Source organism: Lepus europaeus, chromosome 13, assembly GCF_033115175.1.
Source record: "Lepus europaeus isolate LE1 chromosome 13, mLepTim1.pri, whole genome shotgun sequence".
NCBI lineage: Eukaryota > Metazoa > Chordata > Mammalia > Lagomorpha > Leporidae > Lepus > Lepus europaeus.
Window position 1 is genome coordinate 50,834,929 of NC_084839.1, and position 20,198 is coordinate 50,855,126.

General features: G+C 46.7%; 1 protein-coding gene across 2 annotated transcripts in view; it reads left to right on the forward strand.

Moving 5' to 3' along the window:
• Positions 1-20,198, forward strand: part of SPTBN1 (spectrin beta, non-erythrocytic 1) — a 209,488-nt gene that overhangs the window by 156,882 nt on the left and 32,408 nt on the right. For both annotated transcript variants that reach the window (XM_062209440.1, XM_062209441.1), the window contains 12 exons: positions 283-363; positions 722-837; positions 4,125-4,237; positions 4,986-5,173; positions 6,145-6,262; positions 7,238-7,396; positions 8,010-8,312; positions 10,095-10,248; positions 10,876-11,746; positions 11,843-11,980; positions 12,818-13,574; positions 14,701-14,903. In XM_062209440.1, coding sequence (XP_062065424.1) covers positions 283-363; positions 722-837; positions 4,125-4,237; positions 4,986-5,173; positions 6,145-6,262; positions 7,238-7,396; positions 8,010-8,312; positions 10,095-10,248; positions 10,876-11,746; positions 11,843-11,980; positions 12,818-13,574; positions 14,701-14,903 — 3,201 coding nt within the window. The remainder of the gene's footprint in view (positions 1-282; positions 364-721; positions 838-4,124; positions 4,238-4,985; positions 5,174-6,144; positions 6,263-7,237; positions 7,397-8,009; positions 8,313-10,094; positions 10,249-10,875; positions 11,747-11,842; positions 11,981-12,817; positions 13,575-14,700; positions 14,904-20,198) is intronic.

Here is a 20,198-nt window from a genome sequence, read left to right on the forward strand (position 1 = left end):
GGTCGTGGCCACTTCCTAAGTAAGACTAGCGTTTTAAACGCAGGGCACAGTTCATATCTTTTGTGAGATTGAATAAGTAATAAAAACCACATGGATGTACATTGTATTTGTATTTCATAGCAAGTTGAAATTGAGGGGATGCTTTCTCTTTGCTGATGTTCACTATTCACTGTCTTGGATTTCACAGTGCTTGCAAACTTTTTTTTAACACCACATTTAGCAAAAGTAGAAGCCTTTATTTAATAATTTTGTTGCTTTTCTCTTGTGCTTTGTCCTTGGCAGGTACCCCAATGTCAACATTCATAATTTCACCACTAGCTGGAGGGACGGCATGGCCTTCAACGCTCTGATACACAAACACCGGTAGGTTGGGTGGCATCACGCTGACAGTAGTGGGGCAGAGTGTTGCCATTCTGTAGCACATCTGGGTGGCTTTTGATGTTTATATTCACTGCCTTAGATGGTGGGAATTCCAGCATTCCCTGTAACAGGGAGAATATGGAAATTCCCTCAAAGAAGTAAACAAGTTTGTGCATTATCTTCAGTTCTTTTAATAACCTTTGAAGTGTTTGTTTAAGGATCAGACTTCATTGTCTGCTGACTGCATAGTCTCATAGAGTTTTACTCGACTAAATGGTTAGGTTAACATCTTTGGAGTAATCACGTGTCACTGGTTACATGATTTGTTCCCGAGCCGTGATTTTTATTGTGTTCTGCACAGGCCCGACCTGATAGATTTTGACAAACTAAAGAAATCCAACGCACACTACAATCTGCAGAATGCATTTAACCTGGCAGAGCAGCACCTCGGCCTCACTAAATTGTTGGACCCTGAAGGTAAGGACTAGAGGATAAAATGTAGCACTTTGACATCAGTGTTGTTTTATCTGCTTTGGGAATTATCAAAGGAAGAGGGGCTTAATTTTGGTTAGGGGAATTACTTGAGGATTTGTGGAAAAGGTAACATTGGGAAAAAAGATAAATATGGTTTAAATCCAGTCTGAAGGAGCAGACATTCTAGGCAGAGGAACTTGCGTGATCAGAGGCGCAGAACCAGTAAAGAGGAAGGCACCCTCAGGGACTGAGGAGGACTCAGTGGGAATGGGACGAAACAGAAGAGGGTACCACTGGAAAGGTGGATCGGGTCCACCGACTACAACTTTAAAGGTTGTTTAGCAGATAGTCGGGAGTCATTGACAGTTCTTGACATTGGTGTTCAAAATAAAGAGGTTGGTGTGAGCCCTCAACAGATGCTGTTGACTGGCGTTCATCCAAAGGTGAGCATCCAGTTGCCTTGGATTGAGCAGAGCCTGATACAGAGGCCTTGTTAGAAGACTGTGCTATTTGCCAGTGAAAGGTGCCTGCAGAGAAGAGGGACGTATGGGTGGCAGAAGGGCCAGCAGTCAACAGTCTCTGCTTATGTCTGAGTGTCCCATTTTATGTGTGGAACCCATCTCTCTTCTACCCTGGATCTCCACACCAGGACCCCAGAGCCTGACAGCAGGTGGACAGACAGGGAGCTGACTTTCAAGGGGCAGTCCCCTAGGTTTGTTGCTTAAAATCCTAATTGTAGGCTTCCATTTAGCAAGATTTCTCATAAGAACTTTTTTTAATTTTGAGAAGCATTTAAAATACAGAAAATTTGTTTGTAGTGCTGTAAGTTTATAGATCCTCCCAGCTGTGAGCAAGTAACAGGGAAAGAGAAAAACTGTGTGTATGTGAGTGGAAGTTTAAAGTTCTTACAAATAAAGTACAGGAAGTTTAACTCCTCAAGGGCAGATTGAGGTCATGAGGCAGCCAAGCAGACTTCTCGCTGTTTTCCAGTGCATCAGATTGACTGACATGTTCACTACAGAAAAGGCTGTGATAAAATTATTTTTGTGCTTAACCCATTAAATGATTCTTTTCATTATAAACATGAAACTAAAATTTCTTGAGTTGCAGTAAATCTCCAGCTTAACCCCTACCTCTCTCTGGGAAAAATTTTTCCTTAGACCTAGCTCTTTGTGCTGTGATAAAGAACCTTTATTTTTCCCCTGTCACAGTGACAACATTTTTTAATAACTTGCTCATTTTATTAATCTTTTTAATGACTGCCCAGTATGAATAGGGGATTGATGTCTCCTGGATCACAAGACATGGAGCTAAAAAAGGAGGCTGATATTACTTGATTGTTAGTTATCTGTAGCTATTATTAGTTGTCCAGTGCCTCAAGTTGTCTGCAGATAAGTTAAAAAGGAAAGGTTTTGCCTGCCTCTGTTTCCAGTTATGTCAACATTTTGTGTTGATTTGCATACAGGATTGGCAGTTTTTTCTTACTGTCTGCCATTCTATCCATTGGGCATACTTTGATGGGGTTGAACAGACATAGGAGCATGGTGTGGCAACAGTAGCTGTGGTTCTGGCTGAGCTGTCATTGGCTGCCTGGTGACCCCAGGCAGGGAGCATCCCAGTCCTGTGCCCCAGTGTTCTCAGGTTTAAAATAAGAGAAGCAGTCTTGCCTTACACAGGGCTGTTGGGGTAGAAATGAAGGTGTGTATATGAATGTTCATTAAAAAAGAGCCTTTGATACATGTGTTGAAATCTATCATGGATCTTCTCTTCCCAGTCTACCCCAGGTTGACTGCCTCACTCAGTTTTACCATTACCCCAGACTACCATTTTCATTCATTTGCTCCCTCTCTTTGTTGACTACTCAACTTTGTGCAAGACAACACACCAGGAATTTGGAAAGCGAAGTGGCACAGGGTGTTGCTAAGACAGGGTTCTTAGTCTCAGGAACTAAGTCTTGTAAAGCAAATAAAACATGCATAAATATAAGTAATTAGAGTTTCTGGCAGAAAGTAGGCTGTGAGTCCATTTAAACAAAGTCTAAGGGAACGCAGGTGGGAGGTGGTAATTCCAGCTATAGGGACCAATAACAGCTATATCAGAGTGGGGAACTTTTGACCTGGACCACAAAAGATACTAAGTCAGTGAGGTAGAGAAGGCCGTTTCCGGCCAAGGGAAATTGTGAGTAAAAGAAGTGTATTGGAAATTGTGGGGTGTGTATGGGGAGTAATGAATAGTCAGGTTTGGTTCAGATACAAGTGTGTAGTGCCGGGGCCAGCGCCATGGCTCACTTGGTTAATCCTCTGCCTGCGGCACCGGCATCCCATATGGGTGCCAGGTTCTAGTCCCTGTTGCTCCTCTTTCAGTCCAGCTCTCTGCTGTGGCCCGGGAGGGCAGTGGAGGATGGCCCAGGTGTTTGGGCTCCTGTACCCGCATGGGAGACCAGGAAGAAGCACCTGGCTCCTGGCTTCGGATCGGCGCAGTGCCCACCGTAGTGACCATTTGGGGAGTGAACCAACGGAAGGAAGACCTTTCTCTCTGTCTCTCTCTCTCTCTCTCACTGTCTATAACTCTACCTGTCAAAAAAAAAAGTGTGTAGTGCCGAGAAGTAGCAGGCTATGGAATTAGAACTATCTGGAGTAATACTTGGCGTGATGAATACTGAGGAATGGACAGATGGGGGAAAAAGAGGGGAAATGTGGCCAGATTCTAGAGGACTAGAGGGCTTACACTTGATACTTCAGATTGAATGACAGTTTTGAGCTGGGGGAAGTGTGTTCCCAGCTATGCTCCTGGAAGATCAGTCTAGGTGCACCGATTGAAGTGGGCAGTAGGAAAACTAAGGGAGAGAGCCGTTGTTTCCGGTCTGGTTGTGTCAGTGACTGGGCGGGTCAGAACCATGGATGACAGTAAGGATTCCATGACTGACTGAACATGGCTAACAAGGAGATAAAGATGTCCCAAGACTGCATGATCGGGGGAGATTCTGGTGCCGTAGGTAGGAATGAGAACTCAAGAAGCACAAGCCCATTTTGGCGTAGGGGGAAGCCAGGAAGGAACATATCATGTCTGGAGAAGGCATTTTATGAATATTCATGTGTTAAATGGATGACTGAGATGACTTCCTCCTCATTATCCTTACATTCAATGCAGTGCTGGCCAAACTGTGAAGTTTTAAAAATATGAAGATGCTGGACTGTTTAGTGTGGTAGATAATTGTTCTGAGTTGTTCCTGCTGCCTGAATAGTGGCCCTGTGAGTGGTACTCTCAACAGCGTCTTCTCTGGGTTACAGATATCAGTGTGGACCACCCTGATGAGAAGTCCATCATCACCTACGTGGTGACTTACTACCACTACTTCTCTAAGATGAAGGCCTTGGCTGTTGAAGGAAAACGAATCGGAAAGGTGAGCTCACACCAGTTCTGTGAGACTTCATTAGGTTCATGTGTTGCTGTGCTTCCACTGAGCACCTTGTTCCCCTGTGCACGCACAAAGTGCCACAGCAGAGACACCAGCTTGCAGTGGGCTCTCCAAGTCATGGTGTTCGGTAGAATGTCTTCCTCCCAACAGCAATGGGAGGGAGGAGGGCCGGCTAAAATATTTAAGTGTTTGAGAAGAATCTCAGCCCCAGAAGCTCCCTCTCTCCTCAACTTCCCAGAAAACTGTGTATTAAAAATCTTAGATTGAGTTGGCCAGTGTCCTGGGCAGTTAGAAAGATTGCTCAGTTGTACTGTGTTTACTTCTCATTTAGCTGATGCTCACATGCCACATACCTCAACCCAGATGGTATTGTAGTCTCCGAGTGGTAGAATGGAAGATTCATGGGAACCAGGATCAAACCAGAGTCCTTTTTGTTCCTGTAGCAGTTGGTGGAGGTTAGGCTACAAGAAGTCATTCAGAATCTCTACCTGGAGTTGGGAGGTTACCGAACCAGTTATAGTTGAGTTAAGCTGTCATTGTTCACAAGTGTTAGCCATAGTCCGGGTGCCTAATAACAAATGGTTCCTTGAGTTAAAAACGCTTGTGCAGAAGTAGTACAGACCTGTTTCCAGGCCTGTCATTAGTGTGCATGTGCTCATGTAAAGTTGCTGTCATGTTTTCCTTACATGGGGATACGATCCTGCTTTTCAGTTTTTCTAATGCTTATTTACAGGTGCTTGACAATGCTATTGAAACAGAAAAAATGATTGAAAAGTATGAATCACTTGCCTCTGACCTCCTGGAGTGGATTGAACAAACCATCATTATTCTGAACAACCGCAAATTTGCCAATTCGCTGGTCGGGGTTCAACAACAGCTTCAGGCATTCAACACTTACCGCACTGTGGAGAAACCACCCAAGTAAGACACAAATAGTAATGCATGACCATTGATAAGGGAAGAGAGTTCCTTGCAGCCAGCAGACCCCATTTTCCAGCTCCTCTGATCTCATCCCTTCATGGAATTCCTCTCACCAGTGGCCTTCACTCACTTTCATTTGATTCTGTTTTACTGAGATGTTACAAACTGCCCTTTCTGAGTCCTTTCCAGTTTAAATGAGCCAGTGACATAAAGCGTGCATGAGAATACTAAGAAATGGATACACATCCCCAACATGTTACCCAAAACCTGTGTTTGCAGTGTTTGCTTCAGAATTCCTTGTTTTTTGGATCATAGAGAATTAGCAGATCAAATGTGTTGTGTAAGTCCATAGGTGGGCCTAAGGCAGCAACCTATTGTGAGGCCCCCTAAGGATCTGTGGCAGAATCTGCAAATATTAGCCGTGTTAGATGAAGACCATAGTTGGATGTCAGTTCAAGTCCAGTTTTACCTTGCCCTTGAAATGATTGAATAAGGTTTGTTTATCTTCTCTCTTAGCCCAAAATCATTGTTTTTTTTGAAAACCCCCACTCGATTGCAGCCTCCTTGATAATGTCTCTAAAACCCATGGAAAAATAAACTAAGTAGATATTCCGAATAATCTATGTTGAATGCATTCAGCCATGCTTTCTGAATGAAGTCCTTCATCCAGGACTTACAGTTTAAATCTTGAATGAGGTGATTAATAGGAGAGTGCTGTGTACCTTTGAAACCCTCAAATGTAAATCCCAGCAGCAACAAACAACCACAGAAACATTCAAGGTCTTGGAACCCAGTAACTAACCCTCTGCTATCTTAACATGAATTTCACACAAATCAGACCCAAGATGAATGGCTTTTAAAATTGTGTTGCTGTACGAAATGTTTTTTCTTCCAGTGGCAAATCAGTTTTTCTCCTTGAAGAAATAAAATACAGTAAATAATCCATGCATGGCTGTTTTTCCTGTGCTTAGATTTACTGAGAAGGGGAACCTGGAAGTGCTGCTTTTCACAATTCAGAGCAAGATGAGGGCCAACAATCAGAAGGTCTACATGCCCCGGGAGGGGAAGCTCATCTCTGATATCAACAAGGTAAAGTGGACGTGTCCTGTCCCGTGCTGTCCCTGACCTTCTCCCACGCTTCTGGTACCATCTTGGTTTTGACTGCTAAGAGGACAGGAGACTGGGATGGTGTGTGCCTTTCAGCTGAATCATTGAATCGCAGATGGTCAAGCTAATACTTAGAGCAGTCCAGCCATTGGAGTTTCTTCAGGGCAGTGGTAGGTTTTCCTGTCTTAGACTATTTGCCTTGTTACTTGGACCTCTTTCCTGTTTATTCCTCATCTATGTAAGACAGTCAACTCACACATCTTTAAACCACAGGCAAGAACAACTTGAGACCATAGTTCACATATTTGGAATCTCCGGAGGTTGTAGGGCTTAGGGTGTGGAACAGTTGCCCTTATCATGCCTGGCATATCTGCAGTTACAGGATTTCATCAGGGATATAATTTCTAGCTCGAAATTTGAAAAATCCAGAACTCTGTGTTCTGTTGTACACTTAAATTCTTTTGAGTGGAATCTTTGGATTTTTTTAAATATGAAGTTAGATGTATTTCATAAGAATAAATTTAATGTGGAAAAGTGGTCAGGAGTTGGTTTGAAAGAAATACTCAAGTAGATAAACTAAAGACAGATGGCTCAGGGTGGAGTTAATGGGGGAGTAATGACATTTATTTTAGAAAAGCTGCTTTGTTTTTATATAATCACAACTTTTAAGATCATTAATTCCTTTTAAAGTGAGAGGTTTGTAACTTCATTATGTTGCTGTATATCTGCAGTGCTTTGTTTTTCTAGTACAACACAGGATCTTTAGATTCAGATAAGGGAGCGTGTTCCCATGAAGCCACATTGAGAGAACTTTGTTTTTTTCTCAAGTCATTGAGGGTGGGAACAGGATTTTCCTTTCAAGTTCTTGGGTCTTTTTGAGAAACACTAGCTGTCAACTATGGCCGCAAGGGCTCCTTGAACGTTGCCGGAAACTCTTTTTTCTCCCCATTTCCGTAGGCCTGGGAAAGACTGGAAAAAGCAGAACACGAGAGAGAACTGGCCCTGCGGAACGAGCTCATCAGACAGGAGAAGCTGGAACAGCTCGCCCGCAGATTTGATCGCAAGGCAGCTATGAGGGAGACGTGGCTGAGCGAGAACCAGCGGCTGGTGTCCCAGGTCCTGCCCTCCACGTAACTCATGGGTCCATTCCTGCGGTGGCCCAGAAGCAGAGACTAGCTCAGGGGCACAGGTTCGCAGGACAGCTGCTCATCGGCACTAGGTGTTCAGGAGTAGCTGTCAAGTCATGCCTACTTCCTGTGAAGAGGATGTTTATAGCTTCTAATATACTTTCTCTTCCATTTACCTAACTTTTCATAGATTTCGAAGCAGCTCAAGCAGAGTTTATTTAGAGACAGTGATTGTGTGTGAACTGCTCCCATTCTTTGACCAACCAACTCTTCAGAGCAGTTAAGACTATCATGAGGTCAACACAAGTGGCCTCTTTTTCTGGGTGACTTCACCATAACCTGTCACCTGCTCCAGTCTCTGAAGTCAGAAACTAGATGGGAGCCGGGGCCCTCTGGAAAAATGGGAAGTTGCTGGTTTGCTTTTGGGAGGGCACCAGAGTTCAAGCACAGAATGTTAAGGATCCCAGGGAAGGTAGAGACCAGTGGGGTATGGGGCCTGAGAGTATGACCTGGCTCTGTTCTCTGTTTCTTTCACTTCTATTGGATGACTTTTTAAAATCTTGTGGGTTTTTTGGTTTTTTTTTCAATCTGTTTCTCTATAGGACAACTTTGGATTTGATCTGCCTGCAGTTGAGGCTGCAACGAAAAAGCACGAGGCCATTGAGACAGACATTGCCGCATACGAGGAGCGTGTGCAGGCCGTGGTGGCTGTGGCCAGAGAACTGGAGGCAGAGAACTACCACGACATCAAGCGCATCACAGCCAGGAAGGACAATGTCATCCGGCTCTGGGAATACCTGCTGGAACTGCTCAGGGCCCGTAGGCAGCGCCTCGAGATGAACCTGGGGCTGCAGAAAATATTCCAGGAAATGCTCTACATTATGGACTGGATGGATGAAATGAAGGTAACACTTGACCAAAAGGAAAGAAGGCCAGAGCTGTTACAACAAGGCCCCTCTTTTAGGACCCTCCCACTGACTTCCACAATTGTACCCCTTTTCTGTCTGCTCTGTCAGAGCCAAAGAGGGGCTACACTGCCCAAGGGGATATTTTTAGTTCACAAGTTAAATGAGACATGGAGTGTGAATAAGTGGTGACAGAGACCAGTTCAGTAGCTACAGGTCTTCCACTGTGGTTTAGATCTAACTTAGATATATTCCTGTGTAGGAAATGAACCAGACTATGATTCTCTCTGTTTTTAGTCATTCAGAGTTGAAGTAGCTTTCCGTCTTCTTGTCCCTCCTGTGTGTGAATGCTACTGCTGTGGGTTGGGGTCTTGGGAGGTGGCATGGGCAGGTGGGAAAGTGCAAGGCAGTGTGGACAGAACGCTTGACAGAACCAGACAGCCAGAGTTGCAATCATGAGTGCCCCGGTTGCCTGATCTGCTTGAGCCCCTTCTTTTCTTGAAGTGGAGAGTATACTTACCACATACCTAACGCAGTTGTTGTGAGGACTGAGTGGAGTAGTATGTGTGTAGATCATGGGATGAGGCCAGGTGACAGTGGCTGGTTTGTGCCTTCATTGCCATTGCTGACAGCTCTGAGCATAGAGTTCCAAGCTTTCCCCCATCTCAGAAAGAGACCTGCCATGGCGTGTGCTGTATGTGTGTGTCTTCTGCTGGAGGCCGTGGAATGCTTACCCACGTCAGGCACTTCTCCAGCTGGGAGACATTGAGCCTTGCACAGAGAACAGAACAGGGCAGCTTTCAGCAGCTCTGTGAAGCCTCTTTTATCTCAGCACTCTGTGTTCCCAAGCCTGACCTTATGCAAGAGATTTCCTTCCCAGGATGTAAGTCTTCATCTGCTGCTTACCTCTTGAATTTTTCCTGGCAGAGCAGCAAGGTCACCTGATAGCATCAGTTTCCCCTCCTATTGTCCCAGATTTATAGTGTTCTTGGTTATGGTCTGTCTTGACCTCTTAAAATAGAACTGCTCATAAAATGTAGCACAGAGGTGCCTGCCATTTTATAAATCATGATGCGTATTATTATGCAGGTGGGGCGAGACTTGTATAAGGGAAGTCAAAATTCCATCTGGAGAGGGTGTAGAATAAGGCACCCAACCAAATTCAGCTGATTGATGGGAAAAAATATGTGTTCAGACTTAAATCTAACAGGTTTGGTCTACTAAGTGTGAAAGCCACCTGACCCTGCTCTCCTTACTTGGTCTAAGATGTGGCCGAAAGCTGTTCACCTCGATTCCTCTCCCAGTGATTGCTCAGTGTTGTAGAGCGAGCCAAAAAGCTCCTAACAGGAACAGCATTCACTTCAGGGATGTAACTTCTAAGAGATGTGTTTAAAGGTTAAAATTGAACAGGTCTGTCACCTTTCTGTCTTACCATCTTGAATAGTTGTTCCTGTGCAGGTCTAGACGTCTCAGTTCACATTTTGAAATCTTTCTTACAGTTGCCCTCCTTTTCTTCCTATACTGTACTTTTTAGTGTTGATTTGACTTCTTATTCTCTGGTAGATGATCCTTAGCTTCTTGTCTCTGTTGATGCTGGCTTTCAGATTTCTTTCATTTTTGTTCTGTTTCGTTTGCCATCATCGTCTCCAAAGGTAGCAAGTCCACGGCAGGATGGAGGGAACGTGCAGCTTGGATGCTGGATCTCTGCTTTCCCAAAGATGATGTGGCACTGAAGCCAAAGATGCATTCACAAATGTCCTTTCTGTCCCTTCTTGTGCACAGGTGCTATTATTATCTCAAGACTATGGCAAACACTTGCTTGGCGTAGAAGACCTGCTACAGAAGCACGCCCTGGTTGAGGCAGACATTGGCATCCAGGCTGAGCGTGTGAGAGGGGTGAATGCCTCTGCCCAGAAGTTTGCAACAGATGGAGAAGGTAAGGGTGGATCGCACTAAGGATCACCTCCTAGTTACCAGACATCCTGCTTTGTAAAAGAGTGTAAGTTGTGTGTGGCAGTGGGGTTCTGAACACACTGCCCTGTAATAGGTTCCTAGTAGGTTTGTCTGCTGCCGTGACATGGGGGCACAAGGTTCAGTGGAGAGGCCTTCTGAACACTTTAATACTGCTCAAGTATTTGAGTGTCTTGCCATTGGCTGTGAAACTTCCAGGCCAGACTCAGAAGAGACACGGTCCAGCGACCCACCTTGGCTGCTGCAGCAACTCATGGCTTTCACACCTGTTCACACATAACTCTCTTTGGAAGATGTGCAGGAGGGTTTGGTCTTACTTCTTACATTTTTTTAAGAAGCATTTAAAGGTAGATGCCTTTTCTCATGATTCATGTGCTTTCTTAGAACAAAAGTAATCACACTGCAGCTGGGTTAAAAAAAATAATGCTTAACATTGCCCCTCCCTCGAAGGTGTTCTCTTGCCCCTCACCTGGCCCTGCACTTCAAATTGAACTGATAATCCAGTAGGAACCTGAGATCTAGCCCACTGCCTGCTGATGAGTAGGAACCTATGCCAAGCTCCATCAAATATTCCTTCCTTGGTGTTAAACAGGTTACAAGCCCTGCGACCCCCAGGTGATCCGAGACCGCGTGGCCCACATGGAGTTCTGCTATCAAGAGCTTTGCCAGTTGGCGGCCGAGCGCCGGGCCCGTCTGGAAGAGTCCCGTCGCCTCTGGAAGTTCTTCTGGGAGATGGCAGAAGAGGAAGGCTGGATACGAGAGAAGGAGAAGATCCTGTCCTCTGACGATTATGGGAAGGACCTGACCAGCGTCATGCGCCTTCTCAGTAAGCACCGGGCATTTGAGGACGAGATGAGTGGCCGCAGCGGCCACTTTGAGCAGGCCATCAAAGAAGGTGAAGACATGATTGCAGAGGAGCACTTTGGATCGGAGAAGATCCGCGAGAGGATCGTTTACATCCGGGAGCAGTGGGCCAACCTGGAGCAGCTCTCGGCCATTCGGAAGAAGCGCCTGGAAGAGGCCTCACTGCTGCATCAGTTCCAGGCGGATGCTGACGACATCGACGCCTGGATGCTGGACATTCTCAAGATTGTCTCCAGCAGCGACGTGGGCCACGACGAGTACTCCACCCAGTCTCTGGTCAAGAAACACAAAGACGTGGCGGAGGAGATCGCCAACTACAGGCCCACCATTGACTCGCTGCACGAGCAGGCCAGCGCCCTCCCCCAGGAGCACGCGGAGTCCCCAGACGTGCGGGGCAGGCTGGCTGGCATCGAGGAACGCTACAAGGAGGTGGCGGAGCTGACGCGGCTGAGGAAGCAGGCGCTCCAGGACACCCTGGCCCTGTACAAGATGTTCAGCGAGGCCGATGCCTGTGAGCTGTGGATTGACGAGAAGGAGCAGTGGCTCAACAACATGCAAATCCCAGAGAAGCTGGAAGACCTGGAGGTCATCCAGCACAGGTGAGGGAGGGCCGTGGCTGAGGGACTGGGTGCTCTGGCCTGCCTGCTGTGACCACCAGTGGCCACCAAGTAACACCCTGTTGAATTGCTTTTCAGATTTGAGAGCCTAGAACCAGAAATGAACAACCAGGCTTCCCGGGTTGCAGTAGTGAATCAGATTGCACGCCAGCTGATGCACAGCGGCCACCCGAGTGAGAAGGAGATCAAAGCCCAGCAGGACAAACTCAACACGAGGTAGGCAGGAGGCCAGTAGCGTGCCAGCTTCCTGTGTCCTGGGCTGGGGGTGGGGAGATGAGGTCACTCCCTAAGCCTTGCTGACAGGGACTTCCTGCGGGGGGTCACTGGCTTCATAGCACTGATGTCATGGCATTGGCATCTGCCTTTCGACATGTCCTGATTGTGCTAGCATGATCTTTCAGGCTGGCATTGTAAGGGCAGAAGGACGAACCAAGTCCACCCAGCAAGTGTCCCTTTCCACCTCAAGCATAGGGCTTTGGGGTTGCTTATGTCTAGCATGGTAACAGGCAGCAAGGTGGCCCTGATGCTGTTCCTTGTAAAATGATTTCTGGAATAGGATTCTGGCGTGTTTGAGGCCAAATTTGCTGATGAAAGTCCTGACTCTTGGGGGCAGACCTTTGTCCCAGTCTTATCTTTCTGTTAAACAAACAGGTTGTGGCGGCTGCCCAGCCTTAGTTCTAAAGGTTAGCACCGGCCTTAGGCCTGGGAAATGTTCCTTAGGAGGAGATCCAGGATAAGTAAAACATGTGTACGGCAGACAAAAGGTATTTAACTCCATGAGAGACAGAAAAGTGGTTCTGCTCATGCGAGAGCTCTTTAACATGTTAGTCTTTCTGTCAGGCTCTTTTCAGATTATATTGCGTCCCTGAGCCGTTTCTGTAATATGTGCCACTCACATACCAAATAAAGTGATTTTCCAAAAAGCAAGTAATCCAGAACAGAGATGGAGGGAGAATACGCAGCTTTGCCCATCACTGTTCATTGCATTATCCAGATGTGGGTTCAGTCTCTGTTTTTCACCCTGCTCTCTCTGCTGCCTGCCCGCGCTCATAGGTGGAGTCAGTTCAGAGAGCTGGTCGACAGGAAGAAGGATGCTCTGCTGTCTGCCCTGAGCATCCAGAACTACCACCTTGAGTGCAACGAAACCAAATCCTGGATTCGGGAAAAGACCAAGGTCATCGAGTCTACCCAGGACCTGGGCAACGACCTGGCCGGTGTCATGGCCCTGCAGCGTAAGCTGACGGGCATGGAGAGAGACTTGGTTGCCATCGAGGCAAAGCTGAGCGACCTGCAGAAGGAGGCGGAGAAGCTGGAGTCCGAGCACCCCGACCAGGCCCAGGCCATCCTGTCTCGGCTGGCCGAGATCAGCGACGTGTGGGAGGAGATGAAGACCACCCTGAAAAACCGAGAGGCCTCCCTGGGAGAGGCCAGCAAGCTGCAGCAGTTCCTGCGGGACCTGGACGACTTCCAGTCCTGGCTCTCCAGGACCCAGACAGCCATCGCCTCGGAAGACATGCCCAACACCCTGACCGAGGCCGAGAAGCTTCTTACCCAGCATGAGAACATCAAAAACGAGATCGACAACTATGAGGAGGACTACCAGAAGATGAGGGACATGGGCGAGATGGTCACCCAGGGACAGACAGACGCCCAGTACATGTTTCTGCGGCAGCGGCTGCAGGCCTTGGACACCGGATGGAATGAGCTCCACAAAATGTGGGAAAACAGGCAGAACCTCCTCTCCCAGTCACACGCCTACCAGCAGTTCCTCAGGGACACGAAACAAGCCGAGGCCTTTCTTAACAACCAGGTAGCCATCACCTCTGCCCCCTTCCTGTGAGAGCAGGCCTGAGCTGTCTTTTGGAACGTGGTGGCCAGGGCAGGTGTTTAAACCACACCTGTGTGAAGTTAGCTGGATAATTTAGAGAGTTTTTTGGTTTTTTGTTTGTTGAACTGACTCCTAAGACCCATCCCAGAATAGGAGGCAGGGAGTAAAGATTTCTTAGGGAGCTGTCTTTCCTTGCAAAGTAGAGTTCCTTTTCGATTACTGTTGAGGCCCTCTTGTGTTCATAATGTGTCCTCATGATTGAGTTGTGGACCCATTTAAAAGGGTAGACCGAGGATGTGTGCTTTGTTTTGACCAAATGGCTCGGTCATCCTTACTCTAGAGGGTCAGGGACTTGACCCGGAGACACAGGCAGAGCTTAGAGAAAGAAGCTCAGCTGAGGATGGTGGCCAGCGGCAGGGCTGTTACTTTCTTGAAGGAGAGTGTGAAGGGTGTGTTGCTTTTGCCTTCGTGACCACAAAGGCTGATTCACAAAGCTTTGGTTAATTTCCTCTCTCATTGGCTGGCGCCGTGGCTTAACAGGCTAATCCTCTACCTTGCGGTTCCGGCACACCGGGTTCTAGTCCCAGTTGGGGCACCGGATTCTGTCCCGGTTGCCTCTCTTCCAGGCCAGCTCTCTGCTATGGCCCGGGAAGGCAGTGGAGGATGGCCCAAGTCCTTGGGCCCTGCACCCGCATGGGAGACCAGGAGAAGCACCTGGCTCCTGCCTTCGGATCAGCGCGATGAGCCGGCCGCAGTGGCCATTGGAGGGTGAACCAACAGCAAAAAGGAAGACCTTTCTCTCTGTCTCTCTCTCTCACTATCCACTCTGCCTGTCAAAAATAATAATAATAATAATTTCCTCTCTCACTTTGGGGAAAAAAGATGTAGAGCATTTAACCACTTAGGGAAATGTAGTCACTTAGTCCCACTGGGGTTTTTTTGTCCTCCCAACTATTTATTTTATCTGATTGAAGAGATCATTTCACGTAAGTTCGTAAGGCAGCAAGCATTGCAAAGTACATTGTATGGAAATGTACAACAGAGAACAAGGGTACTTTCACAAGTGCATCGTCCTGATACAATTTTTCCCCCTCCTTTTTAAAATAAGGAATATGTTTTGGCTCATACTGAAATGCCTACCACCTTGGAAGGAGCTGAAGCAGCTATAAAAAAACAAGAGGACTTCATGACTACCATGGATGCCAATGAGGAGAAGATCAATGCTGTTGTGGAAACTGGCCGGAGGCTGGTGAGCGATGGGAACATCAACTCTGATCGCATCCAGGAGAAGGTGGACTCTATTGATGACAGGTATGGTTTTCTGAGCCACTTAAGGGGCTGTGGTACTCTGAGACTCTGCGACTTCTGAGTTATATGCCTGAAGTCCACAGAAATGTAGGTACACATCTCAGCGCAGACACCTAGCAAAATTGATCTACCCACACACAAAATTAGTGAGCAGGACATGACTACCCAAGACTGTGTTTCCTATTAGACACATAACAAGCATCCACAAAAGAATTGGAAACCAAGAAGAGATGCCGACTCCATCCTTGAGTAATGGCCCATAAGAGCTGTAGTGCAAATTAGGTGTAAGCCATGCTGATCAAGAGTTGACAACATATGTCACTTGTAGGGATCCTGAGAGCCAAGGCCAGGTTCACCTGACAGGAGAAAGGGAGAGTCTGTCCCAAGCACTGGTAGAGCCTTTATTACAGAGTTGTCATAGTGCTGTCATGGAATCTTTTTCATGAGAGAAAGGCTGTTTTCCTCTTCTGCCAGGACATCTCCAGGATTGCATATTCTTTTTTTTTTTTTTTAATTTCCATTTATTATATATATATATATATAATATATATATATATATTATATATATAAATTTCTGGAAGATTTTTTTCTCCCTGGCTAACGGCCAGTTTATGCCGTTTAGCCCTAACTCTGACTCACCCAATACTCTCCTTGCTTTGGTTACCAAAGTGGGAGGTCAGGACAGATCCAGGCCTGGATGCACTGGTGTGGGCCAGTTCTAGTCTGGCCCCTGCAATCCTCTGCTGGCCCACGGGATCGGTCACTGGCCTCTGTTCCAGCCAGTCCTTTCTGGTCCCAGCTGAGGCTGGATTTAAGGGCTCATTTTGAGAATGATGTCATCATGAAACAAGCTCTTCCTCAAGACTTCCCACCTGTTCTTCAAGTGCCATGAAAAAGGAAAGATGACCTGCTGAGTCCCTTCCCTTGCTTACCACATCCAGGTTAACTTGAAATAACATGGGGTGGAGAGTGTAGTCGTTCTTTTCCCCATTAATACTTTAATTTTAAATCTGTTGCTTTTAAAACAATTACTAAAAGAAAGTCCCTGCAGCCAGCACAGTGTAAATGAGTATGAGAAACAAGGATTGGGCAAGCATTGTTAACCTAGAGAAGCAGCATTTCATTCTTCCCTAAATATAACTCTTGTTTATGAATATGATCATCTTCCATTCCTCCATGGTTACTGCACACAGCTGGCCTCCTGGAGCCAGGCAGTCCGTTTGGACAGACCTTCAGCTGCCTTGCCACTTCCTTGGTTGACTTATGTGTCCCCTGTGCTGCAGCTGCACGAGGCCGTAGGAAGAGGCTTCTGATACGAGAGAACATTTTAGTAGTCCTTGGGTTTGGAGTAACCTTCCTTTTGCCCTTGACTAAGAGCCTGGAGTCCTGGAATTCCAGAGCTTGCTTTTCTCAGTTTTAAAAAAGAGGCTCTTGCACTATTTTTAAGCCTAAGGAAGAGGAGAGAAGGGATTTCCCATAATCTACCACCCAGGAGAGCCCTGCTTCCGGGTTCTGGCTGCTGCTCAGTGTTCTAGTTTCACTTGAATATCCCCGGAGACCTCAAAGTCTGAAACTGACCCTGGAGGACCCTCGTCTGTAACAAAATTGCAATAAAATTGCAGTAACCTGCCAGTGGCAGCTATAAGGACACACACACACTAACTCAACACCTGAACCTTGCTGTCATTGTGCAGAGATGCTCTGACACTGTGCTGTCTCTGTCATTCAGGACCTCTGCCTTTTTTTTTTTTTTTTTTTTTTTTTTTAATTTTTGACAGGCAGAGTAGACAGAGAGAGAGAGAGAGAGAGAGAAAGGTCTTCCTTTTGCCGTTGGTTCACCCTCCAATGGCCGCCGCGGTAGCGCGCTGCGGCCTGCGCACCGCGCTGTTCCAATGGCAGGAGCCAGGTGCTTATCCTGGTCTCCCATGGGGTGCAGGGCCCAAGCACTTAACACTAAGCTTGTGGAAGTGAAAAAGCACCAGAACAGACAACGATTCAAGCGGGCGTGGGTAGGGCGCCAGGGGCCTTCCAAGTGCTTGTGACAGGGTGAAAACCAGCCGGCTGTCCCAGCAGCCTGCCCCAAGGGGTGTGAGCATGGAGGAAGGAATCCCCGCCACAGCGCAGTCTAGGGGGAGTTAGATACTCTACAGCTTCATAAAGCAAGACTTACCTCACAAGGGAAGTGAGGGTTAAAATTATCAAACCGTTTAATCAGGCACCTGAAGTTCTTTGCTTTCCACGGGAGGGGAATTGTCCAGAAAGTCTGCTTCCCATGATGAGGGTGCTCTTGAGTCTTCTTGTGGAGGCAGCAGGTGAGAGACGGAGGTAAGGACAGCCTCACCCCAGGAGCACTCTTGTGCCTTGGAACTGTGGTCATGGTGTAGAAGGTCCACGATCAATCTTGGCAGAGCTTCCTGGGTTTGCCTTGCCATAATTGCTGTAGGCTGCCACCAGTAAGCCGTCCAGCCACACTCGCTGCTCTCCAGTTTTTTCCGAGTCAGCCAGTGATAGTTTTGGCTGCTGCCAGGCTGTTGATCCCTCAGAGTCCACAATGCGAAGGCCATTGGAACGTCTACGCATAGATTGGTGTTATTTGCAGGTGGGATTCAAAGTCACCTGCCTCCCTTTCTCCTTCAGGGTCCCACTGTAAGACAGAGGTTGCCTGGCAGAGAAATTTGTTTGGTGTGCATGACACTTGATGATGTAAAGAAATATACGTAAGATTAGGGGTGGTTGTATTTCTTCCTTAATGAGGCTTCTCGGACAGTGTTTGGGGTTGTCTTCAACTCTGTTATTTCCATGCACACTGAGGATGTGTGTCCTCTTGTAACTGCCAGCCCCGTGACTTTCCTGCCACTGTCCGTAGCATTTGGATAAGATGCCATGCAGAGGGAGTGGAATCTTCCATTCAGGACCTTTATGGCACGGCTCCTGCACTTCATTACTAGGTCCAGCTCGGACCACCTTGCTCAGGATTTGCTTTCTTTTCTTGCATTCCCCTAGAAGTAGAACTGGAATTGAAGGGTGGGCAACTTCAAGGACTCTGCTCAACACTCCTTACCCATCCTTATTTTTTTTAATGGATAATTTCTCTTAGCCCAAATTTGCTAACAATCTCTTTTTTTTTTTTTTTTTTTGACAGGCAGAGTGGACAGAGAGAGAGATAGAGAGAAAGGTCTTCCTTTTTGCCGTTGGTTCACCCTCCAGTGGCCGCCGCGGTAGGCGCGCTGCTGCCGGCGCACCGCGCTGATCCGATGGCAGGAGCCAGGTGCTTCTCCTGGTCTCCCATGGGTGCAGGGCCCAAGCACTTGGGCCATCCTCCACTGCATTCCTTGCTTCAGAGGAAGGATAGCAATAAATTACTTTTTGCCTTTGTTTTTTGTTGTTACAAAAGCAGTAAAATGTCTAAGATTTGGAGAGGTTACTGCTACCCTTTAGTCCATCTCTAGATCATTTTAGTGTTTGCTTTATAATTTGTGCCTTGAAGTTTTATATGGTTTAATGTCCATAAGCTCCTTTCACTTAGCTTATCAGCATTGTATATTAAATAGTTCCCTACATTTGCATTTTGCCTAAGTGGCATAATCATATTAAGATCCCTTTTCCTGAAGCTATAGGATCTCTTTCAACTAAAAACAGTGAAAACTGTATTTTCCATGTACAGTCCTCCTGTTCCTAAATGCGGGCACCCACAGCAGCTGTGGAGCAAAGGGCTGTTTTCTTCCATTCCCCAAGTCCGTTGAAGGCTAAACTGCTGCTTCTGTCAGTTGTCAGCACTCACTGAGAGCATATGTGACATGTGGCATCTTTACAGCATCTTTCTTTCTTGTTTTTCAAAAATGAGCAAGCATGTGTTCACCACACTGCTCTTTCTCAGCTTTGTGGCGAATTGGAGACTGCTCTTGCCTCATGCATGCCATAGGGGCTAGCAGGTATGGAGGCAAGACCAGCCCCAGGCACATGCAGTGAGAAACAGCTTTGAGAATCAAATGATAACCCAGCTGTACCTGTTTGCCTTTGGTCCTTTCCCTTTTACCCTTCCTAAGGCCCTGAGCCTCGGGGGCTCCCTCCCTTGGATTACCCAGAAATACCAGGGAGTGTATCACAACCATGCTGCTTGATGCTCAGTGCGTGGAGCCCGCCCTTATGCAGTGGCCCCATCATGAGGAGGGCCTTTGTATGGCTTTCAGGTTGCTGGTCTTTACACCAGATGTGTGAAGCAAGTGTGCTAGTACCTCTGCACGGTGGGGAGAAGCCGAGTGTGCAGGGTGCAAGTGGGGGGACAGACACTTGCTTAATTCATCCTTCACCAAGCTCAGCAGCTCCTTCTGATTCTTAGAGTATTTTTGTCTGAGGTTTTCTGCTTCCACTTCTTTGACGGTTAGTTATCTTTATGTATTAGGGGTGAGATTGAGTAAATCAGTCATCTCTCAGGTCGAAAAACTTTGAATCTTGGCCTTTCATTGTTTTTGGTGATTTTTTTGTCAAGATGGGAATATGTTCATCAGAAGCATTTGTTAAAACTGGTTAGATGGTTATATATATATATATATATATATATATATGCATTTTTTCTTTGTATGTGTCACCTATTATGAATGTCTTAAAGATAACTTTGAAATTCTCACAGTGCTCAGATATTTTTCTCTAGCACTAGATTAGGAAGCATTACTTTTTTTTTTTTTTTTTTTTTGGCAGGCAGAGTTAGCGAGAGAGAGAGAGACAGAGAGAAAGGTCTTCCTTCCATTGGTTCACCCTCCAAATGGCCGCTGTGGCCTGCGCGCTGTGCCAATCTGAAGCCAGGAGCCACATGCTTCCTCCCGGTCTCCCATGCGGGTACAGGGCCCAAGCATTTGGGCCATCCTCCACTGCACTCCCGGGCCACAGCAGAGAGCTGGAGTGGAAGAGAAGCAAACGGGACAGACTCTGGCGCTCCGACCGGGACTAGAACCCGGGGTGCCGGTGCCACAGGCGGAGGATTAGCTTAGTGAGCCACGGTGCCGGCCTTTTTATTTTTATTTATTTTTTAAAGAAAGTTTTTATTTAATAGATATAAATTTCATAGGTACAGCTTTAGGAATAAAGTGGTTCTTCCCCCCATACTTACCTTCCCACCCTCACTCCCATCCCACCTCCTACTCTCTCTCCCATCTTATTATTTATCAAGATTCGTTTTTAAGTAACTTTATATACAGAAGACCAACTCTATGCTAAGTAGTAAAGATTTTAATAATTTGCACACACACACACAGAGGATAAAGTACTGTTTGAGAACAAGTTCTACAGTTAATTCTCATG